Source organism: Eucyclogobius newberryi, unplaced genomic scaffold (assembly GCF_026437365.1).
Source record: "Eucyclogobius newberryi isolate DKJ021-1_F unplaced genomic scaffold, fEucNew1.0.hap1 SCAF_14, whole genome shotgun sequence".
Taxonomy (NCBI): domain Eukaryota; kingdom Metazoa; phylum Chordata; class Actinopteri; order Gobiiformes; family Gobiidae; genus Eucyclogobius; species Eucyclogobius newberryi.
The window spans coordinates 33,933,398-33,950,403 of NW_027315768.1; the positions used below are offsets into that span (position 1 = coordinate 33,933,398).

Sequence of the window (17,006 nt, forward strand, 5' to 3'; positions counted from 1 at the left end):
ATTTGTGGACTTAACGGCAGGAGTTACTCGCTGTGAGACGACGCGGCGCAGTCCAGTCGGGCAAAAGGGGAAATATGTTTACATGTTTGTGCAATAGCGACGCTCCAATCAAACGACAGTAAACATGTTTATTTATGGATATAACAAAGGGCCTTTTTTTTAAACCTTTTTCTAAATGTTGAACAGTGTGGATTCCCTGTACTTTGAGGTGCCTATCCTTATCGCGGCGCAATGTTTACAGCGAGTGACGTTTCCTCTGTAAACGTGTGTCGTGCACGTTAGACAAGCTTCTATTTGTTATTTATTTCCCCCTTTTAACCTTTATAGACTGTACTTTTGTATGTGTTGTTGCTGTTGTGGTGCGCGTGTGGATACGACCCGCTGTTGCCTGAAAACACGGACCTACTTTAGCCATTTATGTCATTTAAAGTGCTGTTTATGTCATTTAAAGTGTTGTTTTATGTTGGAAAAGCACAAATATTTGCTGAAGGTGTCAAAAAAGCACTGATTGGCAGCTGAACTTTGGTCAAACCTTGTATATCTTGGTGAATCTTTTACGTGTCGTTTGCACTCTCCCTTTAAATATCGTCTGCGTGCAGTAAAGTAAAAGTAACAGTGGGTTTTGCTCAGGCCGATTTTACCAGGATCAAGTATTTAGCTTGAAACAATTGTCAACTTAACAACTCATTTTACTGCTCAGTTTTAGTACCGTGGTAGTGGTTGCAGTAGTAGTGGTAGTAGTATTAGTAAAAGTAGTAGTAGCAGTAATAATAGCAGTGGTAGTAGTATTGGAAGTAGTGGTGGTGTATGTATGTACGTGACATAATGCAAAAATAATGTGGAAATAAATACAATTAAAGATAAATAAATGTGGGAATAAATACATTTTAAAAAGTAAATACATGTGGAAATAAAAAAATATTAAAAATGTATGTGACATAATGCAAAAATAAATAAATGTGGATATAAATAAATCAATAAATAAATAAATGTGGATATAAATAAATTTAAAACATAAATAAATGTGGATATAAATACATTCTAAAAATAAATACATGTGAATATAAATTAAAAAAATAAAAAAATAATGTGGATATAAATAATTTTTTAAAATAAATAATGTAATTGATACAAAAACATGCTCATTATTGCTTTTCAATGTTCAGTATGTTTGTATTAATGTCTAAATGCATGTATTTATTTACACATTTATGTTGTTTTTATGTTGTTAATTATCGATTTATTTCCAATTGTATCATTTTTGGTCCTCCAAATTCAATCAATAAACATAAACAGAAAAAATGACAGGGAAAAGTGAGTGTTTAGTAGAGTTCTAAAGTACTCTAAAGCCTCCAGTGTCTGTGCAAAGTACTCGATATTCTACTACTACTACTACGTCTACTGCTTCTAAAACAGTATTTAATAGTACTCTGGGACCATTTTATATTAACCATAAAACAGAGCCATATGCTAAGTTACTGCACGTTGTTACTTGTGTCGACCTCTTTAAAGACATTGTTTTATTGTTGGAATAAATGATGCCTTATGTATGATCCTGGTAAGACGAGACGCGTTATCTGAGCCAAAGTGTATTGACTCAAAGCAATACTTCAATAAATATCAATAAAAATGTTTTGATAAATTGCTGAAATGGTGTTCTTTTGGTGTTTTTGTACTGACATATTTCAGACAATGTTATTTAGTATGATATCTTTGACTAAGACTATTTTAATCCAACATATAGGGAACACATTTTTATGGTTTGTAAGTATAAACTATGCAGAAAAAAGCTTCAGTTGTAGTCATCTGGACTCAGTTGGAAAAAAAAGACGTTTCGACTCTCATCCAAGAGTCATTGTCAATAAAAGAATTTAGATCGAGAACTCCGATATTAATACTGTTCTGTGGTAAGACCCGCCCATTGGGAGGAGCCTTCCTGAAGTAGAAAGAGTAGTTTGTTTCAACAGAAACTCCCCCCTTGTATCTACCGAGCCCATTCAGAATTTTAATGGGCTATTAGAATCCTCTTTGTCTTTGTGAGACCCTGGCTCAACCACCATGAGTACCTGATTAGCATCTAAATGTCCTGGTCCTCTACCTTTCCAGGGGTTCAGTATTCCATTATAGATACCAGGAAGATTGAATCTTAGCCCTCCATTTCTGTTTAGAGAAGGTCTTTCTTTTTTAACAAAAATAGCTTCCTTGACTCCTCTTTCAAACCATCTTTTCTCCCTGCTTAAAACCTTCACCTCACCGTCTTCAAACGAGTGATTAGAGGCTTCAAGATGGAGATGCACGGCGCTCTGTGGTCCTGAACTAGTATTTCTTCTGTGCTGATAAAGCCTCTTGTGTAGAGGCTGTTTCGTCTCACCTATGTACCGTTCTTTACAGCTTTCTTCACTGCATTGGATCGAATAAACTACATTGCTCTGTTTTTGAGTCGGCAACTTGTCCTTAGGGTGAACCAGTTTTTGTCTTAAAGTGTTTCCTGGTTTAAAATAAACAGGGACTTCGTGTTGTCTAAAAATTCTCTGCAGTTTTTCAGACAGGCCAGACACATAAGGGATAGAAACACCCTTCCTTCTCTGTTCAGTTTCCCTTTTGTCCTGCTTCTTGGTTCTCTTCACTCAACAGAGTTGTGTGTCTGGCCTGTCGGAAAAACTGCAGAGAATTTTTAGACAACACGAAGTCCCTGTTTATTTTAAACCAGGAAACACTTTAAGACAAAAACTGGTTCACCCTAAGGACAAGTTGCCGACTCAAAAACAGAGCAATGTAGTTTATTCGATCCAATGCAGTGAAGAAAGCTGTAAAGAACGGTACATAGGTGAGACCAAACAGCCTCTACACAAGAGGCTTTATCAGCACAGAAGAAATACAAATTCAGGACCTCAGAGTGCCGTGCATCTCCATCTTGAAGCCTCTAATCACTCGTTTGAAGACGGTGAGGTGAAGGTTTTAAGCAGGAGAAAAGATGGTTTGAAAGAGGAGTCAAGGAAGCTATTTTTGTTAAAAAAGAAAGACCTTCTCTAAACAGAAATGGAGGGCTAAGATTCAATCTTCCTGGTATCTATAATGGAATACTGAACCCCTGGAAAGGTAGAGGACCAGGACATTTAGATGCTAATCAGGTACTCATGGTGGTTGAGCCAGGGTCTCACAAAGACAAAGAGGATTCTAATAGGCCATCAAAATTCTGAATAGGCTCGGTAGATACAAGGGGGGAGTTTCTGTTGAAACAAACTACTCTTTCTACTTCAGGAAGGCTCCTCCCAATGGACGGGTCTTACCACAGAACAGTATTAATATCGGAGTTCTCGATCTAAATTCTTTTATTGACAGTGACTCTTGGATGAGAGTCGAAACGTCTATTTTTTCTAACTGAGTCCAGATGACTACAACTGAAGCTTTTTCTACTATGGAACACGCCTGGACCAATGAGGGATTACACCGACATATAAACTATGCACAATTTATGCACAGCTCTTAAGGCGAGACACTGCAAGTAAAGTAAAAGTATTATTTTGTACATATTATACATTGTGATGGCGATTGACCATAATTAATAAAAAATGAAATCAGCCGATATAATGTTCATTAAACAAACTTGCCATTTTAGCGGTAAAATTCGCAGTTTATATGTTCCAAATATGTGCACTTTTTAAAATAATGTTTACTACGCCTTATTTTTATTTTAAAAACATAAAATGATGAAAAATGTGTAATACACTTTTCCCCCCTCACATTTATATAATTAAAAGTACAGAAAATGCCATCTCGTTCCCCCATACACCTGCAGTCTCTTGCGTTAATCAGCAGGGGGCAGCATCTAAAAACACTACATCTCCCAGAATGCCCTTTACCGGAAGAACAACATCCGTCACGTTTGGAACCAAAAGCGGCGACGGGGCTAACGCTGCTACAAAACCCGCTGAAAACCTCCACAAACTCAGACAAACCCACGCATTTCCCCACAGGATCTTTTTGCAACACGTTCGCGTGCGGCTCAAGTCCACTCGGGCCGACTTTTGTCTCACAGACGTGTTGGTTTTGGACATGAACGTCGCGGTGTTGTCATCTGGCGCTAACATGCTAAGCTAACCCATTCAAAAAAACGACACTGAGAAACACCGCGACATTTATTTAGCCACAACAATGGAATAAATGCGATATTTTCCGCTGCGACTGTGGTGCTACTTCTGACCGAAATACAGAACTCCCGGCTCCCGTCTGACCGATGCGTGACCGGAACGCGCGTCCAACATGAGTCTGGCCCCGAAAGAGCTGTCGAATCTGCTGAGCATCATCTCGGAGGAGGCGTGCACCAACACGTTCGAGAGCCTGTCCACGCACTTCCACCACTACTTCGGGAAGGGCGAGCACTTCCGCGTGGGCTCGGTGCTGGTGATGCTCCTGCAGCAGCCCGACCTCCTGCCCAGCTCGGCGCAGCGGCTCACGGCGCTCTACCTGCTCTGGGAGATGTACCGCACGGAGCCCATGGCCGCCAACCCGTTCGCCGCCGTGTTCGCGCACCTGCTCAACCCGGCGCCGCACGGGGACGAGAACGAGAGTGTCCTGTCCGGTAAAGTCACGCGCGGGTGCAGGCGTTTACTTTGCCGCTATTATTATTATTATTTTGTCTTACGTTATCTTATTTTTATTTATTTATTTTTCCTCTCTATTCCTTATTAAGAACATGAGAGGTTCTGTCTAATACAGGCATGCCCAAACTACGGCCCGCGGGCCATAAGCGGCCCTCAGACCAATTTTTGGCGGCCCTCCAGCGTGGTCCAAACCGCCAAACAGTAGTACTTTTTACGGTAGAAAAGACAAATTCAAGCATTTTGATGTTATAACAACCTATTATTATTGGCCCTCAGAGGCAACTGTTGTTGTGATTTTGGGCCTTACAAAAATAAATTGATTTGATTTGATTAGTGTTCCAAGTAGTACTAAAGCTGTGGAGGCTCATCAAAACTATGTCAAATGCAACATTTTGAAAGATTCACTTTCAAATTCGATTGGGTTGTTTGTGCTGCATACAAGTTTCAAAATGCAGCCCTCGGTGAAAAAAGTTTGGACACCCCTGGCCTAATAGGAGTTTTGTTTATACGTTTTTCTACTAAGAGTTTTTTTTTTTAAACTTCCTATAATTTATCTGTTGTTTTACTTCTGTATCTACTTGCGTTGCAACACCGAAATGTCCCCATTGTGTGCACAAATAAAGGCTTATCTTATCTTAATAATAATACATGTGGGGGTGGTTTTGGTTGTGCAAAGGGAATGGGAGTAATAATTCAAAATTAAAGTAATAATAATACTACATATGGTGAAAGTGCACGTGAAGTTGGTCAAATGGTCAGACCTGTCACTGTAACAAATGCTCAAATTATTTTTTATTTTTTAAACTCATGTAACGTTTGCTTTACTTCCTGCTCGTTACTAAAGCCGTAATCGACTAAAGACAAGTGCAGATTGATTGATTGATTGATTGGGCGACTAAAAAGTGCAAAGCTCTCAACTATCATCTCTTTATCTCTCTGACAGGACCAAATGTCTGACCTTAACTGCGCTTGTGTTTAAATTAGGATTGGATTCATTTAAATGGAAGTCTAGGTTCCAGACGTGATAAACGAACAGTAAATTAATCTTGGCATTTGTAAACGAGCAGCTGACGCACTTTATTGTCTGGTGCTGTAATACTATAATGAAGTAATAAGCATAATAGCATAATGAGTATACATGCGTTCGCACATCCGGGAACTTGTACAGTAGCAACCGAGTCCGCCATTTCGAAAGGGGCACAACAGCACGTCTACTACATATGATATCCAGGAATTATGAGGCCAAAATGCTGCGTTCTGTAAGGACATCGCTCTGTTGTCAGACCAAGGAATGTTAGCTTTGTCGTGTACCTTAGTTTGCCGTTATCGTCTAAAGAATCAAAGTATTCGTAGCTCATTATGTCGTAGAAAAGGATGCAGTCGTGGTGGTTGCTAGTATATCGCGTGGGTTGGCACTAGGTAATATAGGGAATTGGACAGGAGGAAGTGACGACATGGCCGTGACGACATGGCGAGGATGACATGGCGGGAGCCGGGCGGAACTAAACAGGTGGTCGACCGTAGTAAACATGGCGAACGGTTGTATCATATTCATAATTTAGAAATAAATAGTGTTAAATGGGCGTGCATTGAATGTAAAACAAAGAATTGTGAAAATGTAAATCACATGGGTCTGGGTTTAACCCTAAACCCTAACCTTAACCTTAACTCTAACCCTAACCTTAACCCTTAACCCAACCCTAAGTTTTAGGTTTACTTCGTTTGGTTAAAACTAGTTTATACCATGACTTTGTATTAGCAAAAGTGTAGCTAACTCATCCCAAAACAAACTAGACTGCAAAAAAATGTTAAACTCGAGATAATAAAGCTCCATACAGGAATCGAACCCACAAACTCTTTGCGATGAGCCGTGCCTCTTACCATCTGGCCAACAAGCTTGCCCATTTGGCGCTGCGAGACAGTAAATTTATTTCTCTCACCACCAGGTGTAGCAAAACAATGTAGCAAAATGGTGAACCCCAAGTGATTTGGGCCGCAAGAGCGCCGCCATCTTGGATTTCGTCACTTCCTGTCCAATTCCCTATATGACTTAGTGCCAACCATATTGCGTGCCGGATGTATGACATCACCACGAACGCATGTATAATAAGCTTTCTTTCTTTTCATTTTTTTAAAATCAATCGGCACCAAATCTTTCATAAACGATAACGATGCAGAACACCAGCTTCGTCTGTAACTTTCACTTTAAACGCGTGAAAGTCTCATCTGTTCGATTTCCTGGTGGTCTCGCCCGTGTAGTTCAGGCACAGGCGTGGTCCAAACCGTAGAGATGCGTCCCAGGTTCGAGGGGCGTTTGCCGAACGATGCCCTTTTTTTTGTCCCCGCAGGCTTCCTCCCGCCCATCACGCAGGCGGAGAAGTTCTTCCTGTCCCAGCTGATGTTGGCTCCTCCCCGGGACCTGTTCAAGAAGACTCCCAGACAGGTGTCGTGTCTGGACGTGGGCACGGCGCCACAGAGCATCGACATCAGCGGCCTGCAGCTCGCCCTGGCAGGTCTGTGCGCGCCCGAGTCTCCGAGCGATGCGTGTTTACGGTTCACGTCACTGTTCAGCGTCCTCTCTGTCACAGTAAATAAACTGAAGTGAAGCGTCAGGAAAGTCGTGACGTTCGGGGCTAAAACGAGTGAATCAATTAATCACTACTAATTGATTTTTGAGAAAACATTTAGATTATATTGTGAATGTTGTTTTGAAATGCGCCGTGGACCCGTTTTGTCGCGTCTAAATACGTCAGGGACCGGTTTGTGGCGTCTGAATGCGTCAGGGACCGGTCTGTGGCGTCTGAATGATGCGTCAGGGACCGGTCTGTGGCGTCTGAATGCGTCAGGGACCGGTCTGTGACGTCTGAATGCGTCAGGGACCGGTCTGTGGCGTCTGAATGCGTCAGGGACCGGTCTGTGACGTCTGAATGCGTCAGGGACCGGTCTGTGGCGTCTGAATGCGTCAGGGACCGGTCTGTGGCATCTAAAGACGTCAGGGACCGGTTTGTGGCGCCTGAATGATGCGTCAGGGACCGGTCTGTGACGTCTGAATGCGTCAGGGACCGGTCTGTGGCGTCTGAATGCGTCAGGGACCGGTCTGTGACATCTGAATGCGTCAGGGACCGGTTTGTGGCGTCTGAATGCGTCAGGGACCGGTCTGTGACATCTGAATGCGTCAGGGACCGGTTTGTGGCGTCTGAATGCGTCAGGGACCGGTCTGTGACGTCTGAATGCGTCAGGGACCGGTCTGTGGCGTCTGAATGCGTCAGGGACCGGTCTGTGGCGTCTGAATGCGTCAGGGACCGGTTTGTGGCGTCTGAATGCGTCAGGGACCGGTTTGTGGCGTCTGAATGCGTCAGGGACCGGTCTGTGGCGTCTGAATGCGTCAGGGACCGGTCTGTGACGTCTGAATGCGTCAGGGACCGGTCTGTGGCGTCTGAATGCGTCAGGGACCGGTCTGTGGCGTCTGAATGCGTCAGGGACCGGTTTGTGGCGTCTGAATGCGTCAGGGACCGGTTTGTGGCGTCTGAATGCGTCAGGGACCGGTTTGTGGCGTCTGAATGCGTCAGGGACCGGTTTGTGGCGTCTGAATGCGTCAGGGACCGGTTTGTGGCGTCTGAATGCGTCAGGGACCGGTCTGTGGCGTCTGAATGCGTCAGGGACCGGTCTGTGGCGTCTGAATGCGTCAGGGACCGGTCTGTGGCGTCTGAATGCGTCAGGGACCGGTCTGTGGCGTCTGAATGCGTCTTCATTTCCTGTGTTCGGTGCAGAGCGGCAGTCGGAGCTTCCCACTCAGAGCAAAGCCAGTTTTCCCAGTATCCTCAACGACCCCGATCCGGACTCCTCAAACTCCGGCTTCGACAGCTCAGTGGCCAATCAGATCATAGAGTCTCTGGTGACCGGACCACGCCCCCCGCTGGAGAGTAAGAGCACTGCATTTTACACACACACATATACAATCAATATGCTTTTTTTAAATGTTAGTTGTTTAAATAGCGTAGTTTTGAAGACATTAGGCCCTAAAGCTGTTCCGCCCCGTCCCGCGCTGACGCTGGCCCTCGCCTTGTTTCCACAGGTCACTTCCGTCCCGAGCTGATCCGGCCCCCTCCGCCGCTGCACGTGTGCGAGGACGAGCTGGCCTGGCTGAACCCCACCGAGCCGGAGCACAGCGTCCAGTGGGACCGCTCCATGTGCGTGAAGAACAGCACAGGCGTGGAAATCAAACGCATCATGGCCAAAGCCTTCAAGAGCCCACTGTCCGCGCAGCAGCAGTCTCAGGTGAGGGGGCCCGCAAGGCGAAGGGGCCCGCAAGGCGAAGGGGCCGTCACGTCGTGCGTGTGGATATATAATTTCAATATAATGACACCATATATTTGGATAAGAGATGAATACATGGACATGTGACCAAAGCCGAACACGAATGGCTCTGAACACGATGTGATGGTCAGAAGCTCCTCCCGTAAAGTCTGTGTTGTTGCAGTTACTGGCCGAGCTGGAGAAGGACCCAAAGCTGGTGTACCACATCGGCCTGTCGCCCTCCAAACTGCCCGACCTGGTGGAGAACAACCCTCTGGTCGCCATAGAGATGCTCCTCAAACTCATGCCCAGCAGCCAGATCACAGAGTACTTCTCTGTGCTGGTCAACATGGACATGTCGCTGCACTCCATGGAGGTGGTCAACAGGTGCTGACCTCTGGAACTTTAGTGGAGGGAATGTTACTGCTGCAGCCAGTAGATGGCGCCAAAACTCAGTTAGTGGTAAAGGTCAGAGATACAGGCATTCATTGTGTTTTTATAAACACATTATTTTCAATTATAGGTTCTCAAGAACATGTTTATACTTAATGCAAGTCATATTTGTCCTTTAGAACAGAAAAGTAAACAACAATTAATCAACAAATAAGTCAATTATAATAGAATTATAGTAATTGTTACAGACTCTAAAACACAAACCTAAAGACATTTTTTATATCAGAGACAGGAATGTGACAGCTGAATAAAGTTGTGATTTTCTTCAATAATACACTTTATAAATAGTCTAACTTTAAATATAAAATGTATGTAAAAAGTTCCACAGAAACGATGTTCAGTATAAATGACACAGCAGTACTGGGCTGTAGAAGGTCGGGTCAGATGCAGTACTGGGCTGTAGAAGGTCGGGTCAGATGCAGTACTGGGCTGTTGAAGGTCGGGTCAGATGCAGTACTGGGCTGTAGAAGGTCGGGTCAGATGCAGTACTGGGCTGTAGAAGGTCGGGTCAGATGCAGTACTGGGCTGTAGAAGGTCGGGTCAGATGCAGTACTGGGCTGTAGAAGGTCGGGTCAGATGCAGTACTGGGCTGTTGAAGGTCGGGTCAGATGCAGTACTGGGCTGTTGAAGGTCGGGTCAGATGCAGTACTGGGCTGTAGAAGGTCGGGTCAGATGCAGTACTGGGCTGTAGAAGGTCGGGTCAGATGCAGTACTGGGCTGTAGAAGGTCGGGTCAGATGCAGTACTGGGCTGTAGAAGGTCGGGTCAGATGCAGTACTGGGCTGTAGAAGGTCGGGTCAGATGCAGTACTGGGCTGTTGAAGGTCGGGTCAGATGCAGTACTGGGCTGTAGAAGGTCGGGTCAGATGCAGTACTGGGCTGTAGAAGGTCGGGTCAGATGCAGTACTGGGCTGTAGAAGGTCGGGTCAGATGCAGTACTGGGCTGTAGAAGGTCGGGTCAGATGCAGTACTGGGCTGTAGAAGGTCGGGTCAGATGCAGTACTGGGCTGTAGAAGGTCGGGTCAGATGCAGTACTGGGCTGTAGAAGGTCGGGTCAGATGCAGTACTGGGCTGTAGAAGGTCGGGTCAGATGCAGTACTGCTGTTTGTAATGAACAATAATCTGAAATAATGTTTTTTTTGTTTTTTGTTTTTTTGTTTGATTGACAGACTGACCACAGCAGTGGACCTGCCTCCAGAGTTCATTCACTTGTACATCTCCAACTGCATCTCCACCTGTGAACAGATCAAGGACAAGTACATGCAGGTAGGATGAGTACGTGAAGGTAGGACAGGTACGTGAAGGTAGGACAGGTACGTGCAGGTAGGACAGGTACGTGAAGGTAGGACAGGTACGTGCAGGTAGGACAGGTACGTGCAGGTAGGACAGGTACGTGCAGGTAGGACAGGTACGTGAAGGTAGGACAGGTACGTGCAGGTAGGACAGGTACGTGAAGGTAGGACAGGTACGTGCAGGTAGGACAGGTACGTGCAGGTAGGACAGGTACGTGCAGGTAGGACAGGTACGTGCAGGTAGGACGAGTACGTCCGAAGGACCTTTAATATGGTTACCATGGTGATTATTCCTTTTGAGCGTCCATCAGTTGTTGTCAGTGAATAAAAGATTTGTACTAAATTTGAGCAGATTTAGAACATATTTGTATCATTTTCTGGACGACACTCAAATGTGCACGAAAATACTTTAAATCACAAAGACAGTTATTATCACATCCAAATGTCAAAAGAGACAGATTTTTATCAATTATACACTTTATTCATAATAATTCTTTCTGTTGAAGTCTTCAGTCGACATATTCCAACATTTGTCTGGTTGAAAATGTATTTTACAAGTCTCAATGTAATAGAAATAATACTAGTAAAATGATCGTAGTCCAGATAAAGATTATTCAAATATTAAATTGGCTGAGTAGTATTTAAAGTAAAGTATTTAAATGAATTAGTTTATCAACAATTAACTTTATTTTTAGCCATAAAAACTGGATAAGACAATAGAGTTTACGGTAGTTAGTTTCCATTGGCTCGTTAGCAGTTCACGTCACACAGTCATTCAAAGCAAATCCTTTCTAATTGTGTGGAATTACTGGGCATTATTATTCTTTGCATTATCTTTGCTCTGGAGTGGTCAGAGTGGTCACGCCTCTCGCCCGTGGTCTCGTCTTCAGAACCGCTTGGTGCGCCTCGTATGCGTCTTCCTCCAGTCGCTGATCCGGAACAAGATCATAAACGTGCAAGATCTGTTCATCGAAGTCCAGGCGTTCTGCATCGAGTTCAGCCGGATCCGAGAGGCGGCGGGACTGTTCCGGCTCCTCAAGACGCTGGACACCGGAGAGATCCCCGCCGACGCCAAAGCCGCCAAACAATGACGATGACGCCGATGATCATGCAACAAGGAAGACGCTTTGAAATGTCCTTCAGACCTCACCAAATACACCTGTACTTTTTAAAACTTTCCAATGAAATGTTTTGATTTCATTAAATATTTTCAGTTAAATGGCGGCGTCTCCTGCTTCTTTTGTCGATGCCGTTTCCATGGCGCCAACCTGCGAATTTGTGGTGATGTTTTTCACTTTCCCTCGGTTTTGGGGTGTTTTACATCTGAGGACTTAAAGAGGAACTAGTCGAGCATTTATTGGAAGGGTACGAACGCCGATATACGCCTGTAATTTACTAACTGTGAGATTTCTTCAATAAAGATCCTTTGAAACGACACTTTGGGTTAAGGTTCCGTTCAAAACATTAATGTTTTCATGAGACCCTCTTGGACTAGACCAGGATTCAAACCGTCCTGGGACAAGACCAGGGCTGAGGACTGACCAGGATTTACTTGGGACAACTCAGACTGAACCAGGACAGGACCAGGACAGGACCTGGTCGGACAGAACCAGGATAGGACCAGGACGGACAGGACCTGGTCGGACCGGACCAGGACTGAACCAGGACAGGGCCAGGATAGAACCGGGACAGAATCGGGACAGAACCAGGATGTAACCAGGACAGGACCTGTACCAGGTACTTGTAACTGTCCTCAATGTCTGCTATTGTTTCTTCTGGGAGTGAGACCCCCTCTGTGTGGACCACCTTCCCTCTGTGTGGACCACCTTCCCTCAGTGTGGACCACCTTCCCTCAGTGTGGACCACCTTCCCTCTGTGTGGACCACCCTTCCCTCAGTGTGGACCACCTTCCCTCTGTGTGGACCACCCTTCCCTCTGTGTGGACCACCCTTCCCTCTGTGTGGACCACCTTCCCTCTGTGTGGACCACCTTCCCTCTGTGTGGACCACCTTCCCTCTGTGTGGACCACCTTCCCTCTCTTAGTCACCATCACACACTTCTCTCGTCCCAATGACATTCCAATATCTGAGCTGTAGATCCTGGTGGTGTGGATCAGGAGGTGAATGTCCCGCTCGCTCTTAGCACACTGCTTTATGTCCATGTAGAGGAGGAGACGGATGGTGGCCCCGTTCCTGAGGTGGGTATCCAGAGCCAGTCTTGTCGGTTATTTGGCTGAGAGGGTTCAGACCTCTGCAGAACAGCAGTGAGGGGGTTCAGACCTCTGCAGAACAGCAGTGAGGGGGTTCAGACCTCTGCAGAACAGCAGTGAGGGGGTTCAGACCTCTGCAGAACAGCAGTGAGGGGGTTCAGACCTCTGCAGAACAGCAGTGGGGGGGTTTAGACCTCTGCAGAACAGCAGTGGGGGGGTTTGCAGAACAGCAGTGAGGGGGTTTAGACCTCTGCTGAACAGCAGTGAGGGGGTTTAGACCTCTGCTGAACAGCAGTGAGGGGGTTCAGACCTCTGCAGAACAGCAGTGGGGGGGTTTAGACCTCTGCAGAACAGCAGTGGGGGGGTTTAGACCTCTGCAGAACAGCAGTGAGGGGGTTCAGACCTCTGCAGAACAGCAGTGGGGGGGTTTAGACCTCTGCAGAACAGCAGTGGGGGGGTTTAGACCTCTGCAGAACAGCAGTGGGGGGGTTTGCAGAACAGCAGTGAGGGGGTTTAGACCTCTGCTGAACAGCAGTGAGGGGGTTTAGACCTCTGCTGAACAGCAGTGAGGGGGTTCAGACCTCTGCAGAACAGCAGTGAGGGGGTTCAGACCTCTGCAGAACAGCAGTGGGGGGGTTCAGACCTCTGCAGAACAGCAGTGGGGGGGTTTAGACCTCTGCAGAACAGCAGTGAGGGGGTTCAGACCTCTGCAGAACAGCAGTGAGGGGGTTCAGACCTCTGCAGAACAGCAGTGAGGAGGTTCAGACCTCTGCAGAGCAGCAGTGGGGGGGTTTAGACCTCTGCAGAACAGCAGTGAGGGGGGTTAGACCTCTGCAGAACAGCAGTGAGGGGGTTCAGACCTCTGCAGAACAGCAGTGGGGGGGTTTAGACCTCTGCAGAACAGCAGTGAGGGGGTTCAGACCTCTGCAGAACAGCAGTGAGGGGGTTCAGACCTCTGCAGAACAGCAGTGGGGGGGTTTAGACCTCTGCAGAACAGCAGTGAGGGGGTTTAGACCTCTGCAGAACAGCAGTGAGGGGGTTTAGACCTCTGCTGAACAGCAGTGAGGAGGTTCAGACCTCTGCAGAACAGCAGTGAGGGGGTTCAGACCTCTGCAGAACAGCAGTGAGGGGGTTTAGACCTCTGCAGAACAGCACTGACGGGGTTTAGACCTCTGCAGAGCAGCAGTGAGGGGGTTCAGACCTCTGCAGAACAGCAGTGAGGGGGTTCAGACCTCTGCAGAACAGCAGTGAGGGGGTTCAGACCTCTGCAGAACAGCAGTGAGGAGGTTCAGACCTCTGCAGAACAGCAGTGAGGGGGTTCAGACCTCTGCAGAACAGCAGTGAGGGGGTTCAGACCTCTGCAGAACAGCAGTGAGGAGGTTCAGACCTCTGCAGAACAGCAGTGAGGAGGTTCAGACCTCTGCAGAACAGCATTAAGTGGCTTGCCATTCAAAGCCATTGGCCTCAAGGGTGATTTTCCACTCAAGTTCCCTATGAAGGCTCTATAGTTATTTATAGTTATTACTTTTTTAAATTATAAAAAATAACTTGAGAAAAATACTCATGTTTGGCAATGTAAAGTAAATATCAAAATACAAAATGTTCACGGAACACAATGCAGGACAAGGGATAAACACAAACATTTTTAATCAAATGAAACTCATAACATCCAAACATGTTATTTACGTGACAGTTTGGAGACCGTAAATGTTCAAAGATACAATGAGTGACTAGAAACAAGGAGCTCTGAGTGGGTCGTGTTAAAACTATGTGGGTATGAGATTGTAGCAAAATAATACATAGATATATGTTGCCAGTTGACTCCATTCCAGAATGTACAAAGTATTTGGTCATATTTTTAAAAGGATTTATGTTTACAATTTCACCTTTGACTTAAAGCATTTTGACTCGTCCTTTATTGCACACTGTAAAAGCTTTCCACTCAGAGCACAGAAAAAACACAACCATAACGAGTCGTGTGTGTTTTATAAGTCGGATTAGTCAAAAAAATGCATATTATATATATGAACAGTTATTCAGATAAGTATAGCATAAAGAACATGCTAACAAGTTTACCAAAGCATCAGTTTTACCCCAAAATCACTAAATCTATGTTCAGGGCATTTGCATCTATTTCACGACTCTCACACATCAACACAAATGACATGACAGAGTTAAAACACTTCAGAATAAATGATTAGACACAGTTCCTCTTGAGCCAGTGTTTGTAGTTTACCACGTTTCTCTCCAGTTTCCTCTGGAAGGCCGACAATTCGCAGGTTACCACGGCGATTATGGTTCTTCAGGGCGTGGTTGCCGTGGCTTGGTTATATCCAATGCGTTAGTTTTGGACGTTAAATCATACATTTCCCCCAATTGCATCCATCATCTTTGTAATCACAAGTTTTCTCTTCATCGGATCTATCACGCGGAAGCAGCAGACGGGCTAGTTAGCTTAGCTGTGACATGGCTAGCCCGCGGCTCACTGTGGCGTTGTGCTTCTTGTTCAGTCTGAGACATATTCCTAAAATAATCATTATATGTCTGCTTCCACAAGGAAATATCGACCCTCTCCAGGTGAACTTGTAATAAAGACCGACACGCCCAACAATCGGCCGCAGAAAAGACCTGAACTTTATTAAAGCAGTTTAAAACTACCTGGCCAATAAATCTACTTTTTAAAAACAGTGGGTCAATAGGATGTTTATAATGGACATTACGAGCAATGTTAACGGCCTTTTTGTAGTATAATTAGAAAGAGTAAACTAGTCTGAAATACATTTCTTTTAGAATCTTTTAGCCCGAAGTCTGGTCCGGAAAAGACAGCGTGAAATGGGGGAGAGAGAAGGGAGGACATGCCGTAAATTGTCGGGATTCAAACTGACAACACTTTGGCCGGCTGCACGTGGAGCCTGGCATATGTGCACTGTGCCTTAACCACTCCACCACCATCCATGACATTCCTGACAGAAATTACATTTTCCCCATCACAGTACGACTTACTCTCTCGTAGACCCTGTGTGATAATAAATAGTCCCACATCAATTGAATTCACCCAGAGCCCGTCCCGACAGTCACTTGATCAATGTCCACCGTTTGGTCTCACTTCTGCATAATTCTTGACTAACTGGGAAATGCGCACGACTCGAATGTCCTTGGGAACCGCGTCATAGTCCGACCACAGATATTCTGGAGACAGTACTTTTGTTGGCTTGTTGTACAGAAAGTATCTGGCAAAGAAACACACAGTAAATATACAAGGCAAATCCTAAACAGAACCAAGTCACTTGAACGTAGGAGGATGGACTTTACTTGTTGAGGTGACTCTCCTCCTGCCACGCGGCTTCCACTCCGTTTTTAGTATCCTCCAGGGATTTCTCATGACAGTATCTACCACGAAAGAACATACCAATTATCAGTGCAATATGGGCAGCAGTAAAAGCATTGTTCTGGGAAAGCTTACTTCACCAGCTTGTACATGTCCTCCATGTATCCTCCCCACACCGCTGCGGTGTAGTAGTAGTCTCCTTCTCCAAAAGGGATGTAAGCCTGAGATGTTGGCCCACTCTCATATGGAAATTGATCACGGTTTGTTCCCTAATGAGAAGTTAATGTGTGTATGAAGACAGAAAGTACATCGACGACACAAAAAAATCCTACATATGAAAATTCTATCAATTATTAACCCTTGTAACTCAGGTTTTTTAAATGTCCCATAATCATACTTTTCCCCCCGTTTTGTAGTCTAACTTAAGGGAATATTCTAAGTGTTGTGTAACACCCATAACATGATAATGATAAAATATCACCCACATCTTGGACCCCGCACACAAAGCCCACTCTCGCAAAGAGCGATCTGCCTCCCCTGCCCACGGGGGTGTGTTACAGGTATCAATCAAAAAAACACTTTGGGCACATAATATGAAACACCAATAGCGCTTCAAGAAGGTTAAACGCTCTGCAAAGTTGATTTTGCATGATATGGGACCTTTAAAAGGAGTCGTTGAAGGCTTTGATTCTCTTAAGTCAGCTTCATGACCTTAACCCAGAACGTATAATGTTTTTGTGACACAAACAAAATAATAAACCTTGTAGTAGCCACGATGAAGCGTAGCCGTCAGTCGACTGAGAGACTCTGCTCCAAAACGGTTGTG

The 17,006-nt window shown here is 45.3% G+C and overlaps 2 protein-coding genes across 2 annotated transcripts; one reads left to right on the forward strand and one right to left on the reverse strand.

Moving 5' to 3' along the window:
* The first annotated feature begins 3,891 nt into the window (after positions 1–3,891).
* cnot11 (CCR4-NOT transcription complex, subunit 11) lies at positions 3,892–11,808 on the forward strand. The gene is made up of 7 exons (XM_072445289.1): positions 3,892–4,582; positions 6,953–7,117; positions 8,375–8,527; positions 8,680–8,882; positions 9,085–9,287; positions 10,521–10,617; positions 11,534–11,808. Exons 1-7 carry the CDS (start codon positions 4,264–4,266, stop codon positions 11,732–11,734), a joined length of 1,341 nt encoding a protein of 446 aa, XP_072301390.1. The 5' UTR covers positions 3,892–4,263; the 3' UTR covers positions 11,735–11,808.
* A 4,100-nt stretch (positions 11,809–15,908) lies between these two features.
* LOC140359229 (globoside alpha-1,3-N-acetylgalactosaminyltransferase 1-like) lies at positions 15,909–17,000 on the reverse strand. The gene is made up of 4 exons (XM_072444092.1): positions 16,941–17,000; positions 16,316–16,449; positions 16,165–16,242; positions 15,909–16,082 (listed from the first exon to the last, which is right to left on the reverse strand). Exons 2-4 carry the CDS (start codon positions 16,339–16,341, stop codon positions 15,935–15,937), a joined length of 252 nt encoding a protein of 83 aa, XP_072300193.1. The 5' UTR covers positions 16,342–16,449; positions 16,941–17,000; the 3' UTR covers positions 15,909–15,934.
* Positions 17,001–17,006: the final 6 nt, after the last annotated feature.

Excerpts from the sequence above, each read along its gene's own strand:
- cnot11 (XM_072445289.1), top strand. The coding sequence starts at position 4,264 with ATGAGTCTGGCCCCGAAAGAGCTGTCGAATCTGCTGAGCATCATCTCG. Across the intron at positions 4,583-6,952 it reads GAACGAGAGTGTCCTGTCCG|GCTTCCTCCCGCCCATCACG; the intron begins GTAAAGTCACGC and ends TTGTCCCCGCAG. Across the intron at positions 7,118-8,374 it reads CCTGCAGCTCGCCCTGGCAG|AGCGGCAGTCGGAGCTTCCC; the intron begins GTCTGTGCGCGC and ends TGTTCGGTGCAG.
- LOC140359229 (XM_072444092.1), bottom strand. The coding sequence starts at position 16,341 with ATGGAGGACATGTACAAGCTGGTGAA. Across the intron at positions 16,243-16,315 it reads GACATGTACAAGCTGGTGAA|ATACTGTCATGAGAAATCCC; the intron begins GTAAGCTTTCCC and ends CTTTCGTGGTAG. Across the intron at positions 16,083-16,164 it reads GAGGAGAGTCACCTCAACAA|ATACTTTCTGTACAACAAGC; the intron begins GTAAAGTCCATC and ends TTTCTTTGCCAG.